Source organism: Corapipo altera, unplaced genomic scaffold, assembly GCF_003945725.1.
Source record: "Corapipo altera isolate COAL_440 unplaced genomic scaffold, ASM394572v1 65, whole genome shotgun sequence".
Classification (NCBI taxonomy): Eukaryota; Metazoa; Chordata; class Aves; order Passeriformes; family Pipridae; genus Corapipo; species Corapipo altera.
Genome location: NW_020884891.1, coordinates 12,636,503 through 12,638,860, shown reverse-complemented (window position 1 = coordinate 12,638,860; position 2,358 = coordinate 12,636,503). Strand labels below are relative to the sequence as shown.

The 2,358-nt window shown below is 44.4% G+C and overlaps 1 protein-coding gene across 1 annotated transcript; it reads left to right on the top strand.

The window, feature by feature from the left end:
• The first annotated feature begins 444 nt into the window (after positions 1-444).
• On the top strand, positions 445-1,709 carry LOC113948148 (testis-specific serine/threonine-protein kinase 2-like). Its single transcript, XM_027645523.1, has one exon. It carries the CDS (start codon positions 655-657, stop codon positions 1,654-1,656), a length of 1,002 nt encoding a protein of 333 aa, XP_027501324.1. The 5' UTR covers positions 445-654; the 3' UTR covers positions 1,657-1,709.
• Positions 1,710-2,358: the final 649 nt, after the last annotated feature.

The following is a 2,358-nucleotide window of genomic DNA, read 5'->3' as shown; positions in this document are numbered from 1 at the left end:
CCTACCACTCTCCAGATCTGTTGCATGGCACAATGCCAGCAGTCAGTTACTCAAAAAAATCATGTATAAGTCGATACACTTGAATTTGACAATCAATTTTGTCCTTAAAAAAACAAGCAAACAAAAAGACCAAACAAACAAACAAAAACCAACAGCTTTTTCTTTCTGTTAATAGTAAAAATGTGAGTATTTCCATACAAACTTGATCACACCCTTAAAACAAAACACTGTGCGAAGAGAGAGACTGTAGGAATACTCTGGTTGATACCACCACAGAGCTCGGGTGGCAATCGCTGCTTAACAGTTTCTTGCTACTTTGGCCACCTTAAAAAGAGAAATATCCCTTTAAGAGGTCAGCTCCATTTTCTGGTTGCAACACACAGGGGCAACCGCCCGTGACATCACAGGGCAGCCAGAGACTCAGTGTTAAGGTTTGCCCTCCACGATGTCATAGAGCAGCTCTAAGGACAGAAAGGTCCTTTCAATTGGCCTGGGCAGGGGTGACTGTCCATGAGATCACCCAGTGACCAACGCTGGGGTGACAGCCCACAACTCCTGCCACACCAGTGCTGCAAACAGCCACCTGGGGCCACTGGCCACCACACATGAGGCACAGCAGCTCCTGCTGGGGCAGCTCCCTGAGTCTACCCCAACATGGATGCTGTGGTGCTTAAAAAGAAGGGCTACAGCCTGGGCAGCACACTAGGGGAAGGCTCCTACGGCAAAGTGAAATGCGCCTACAGCCACCACCTGAACCGCAAAGTGGCCATCAAGATCATCGACAAGAAGAAAATTTCTCCGAACGTCCTGGAAAAGTTTCTCCCCAGGGAAATGGAGGCTTTGAAACGGTTGCACCACCCCTCGATCATCGAGACGTTCGAGATTTTTGAGACATCGGTTGGGAAAGTGTACATTGTGATGGAGCTGGGGGAAAGGGGAAGCCTCCTGACCTACCTCAGCATCAAGGGACCGATGGAAGAGGGCATTGCTCGCATCAAGTTCCAGCAGTTGGCTTCTGCCATCAAGCATTGCCACGACTCGGACTTTGCCCACAGGGACCTGAAGTGTGACAACATCCTTCTCGACAATGATCTTAACTTCAAGCTGACAGACTTTGGCTTTTCAAAACCCTTGTCTCGGGATGAAAATGGAAAAACCATTCTCAGCAACACTTTCTGCGGGTCTCTGGCGTACTCAGCGCCTGAACTGCTTGAGCACATTCCTTGTGACCCCAGGATTTCTGACATGTGGAGCCTGGGCATCATCCTGTACGCAATGCTCTATGCTTCACAGCCTTTTGATAGTTCTAATGTCAAGGAAATGCTCCAGATTCAGAAACAACAAAAGATTCCCTTCCTCAAGACAAAACGCCTGTCCGTGGACTGCAAGGACCTCATTTCTCAGCTGCTCCAACCTGATGTGTCTAAGAGACTGTGCGTAGATAAAGTTTTGCAACATCCCTGGTTGCAGACTCCAAAATCCATACCCTCTCATCCTCTGTTAGCTGCAGGAGAGGGCAATCCCAAAGACTGTGCAAGAAAAAACCTGACCAAAGGCAGAAGGGCAACTCCCATTCTGCGCAAGTGTAAGGAGTGGAGGAGGAAATCGGATCCTCTCAAGGGTGGTTTGTTTCAACAAGACCACAAAGTTGCCTAACTTGTGAACTGCATTAGTTTAAACTGAAATTAAAGGGAACCTGTCTAAAATTCTGTGTCATGTCCCAATAGACGCATGGTTGTGTCCCCTCTTCTGCACAGTGCATTTTAATGAAGCGCTTTAATGCTGTCAGAGGCAGGACTACTAAAGGCATGGGGAAACAGTGAGGGAGGGAAGTTTTAGAGCATCTAAACGAAAAGAGGAGTACTTTGTATGTAATACCTGGAAGAGGAATGTATTTCAAACAATACAATGCAAATTTTTTAATAGCTCAAAATCAGAACTAGTGCACTTTATAACAATTTTACAACTATTTCATTGCTTGGACTCTATGATCTGCCCAGATGCACTGCCTATGAATCATAAAATGTAACCGATTTTCTCTTTCCTCCAGTTAAGCACAGGTTTTTGTATCTTTCAAATTTGAGACTTTTAAGAAATAATGTCTAACATAAACCATCCCCACATGCTTAAAAATTAATACGGTTAAAAATCAGTTGCATCATAACCCAGGTTTTAAGTCAAAAGGAATGGGGGGAAAATTTTCATTAATTAGAAAGGGAAATTTTAAAGAATACAGATCCAAATATCAGCCACCTTTTAACTTCAACCTATTGGCTGAGGAAAAGACATCCACGAATAACAGATGTGTTTTTTCAATAACAAGAAATATAGTAGACATTAGAAACAAAACATTTAACT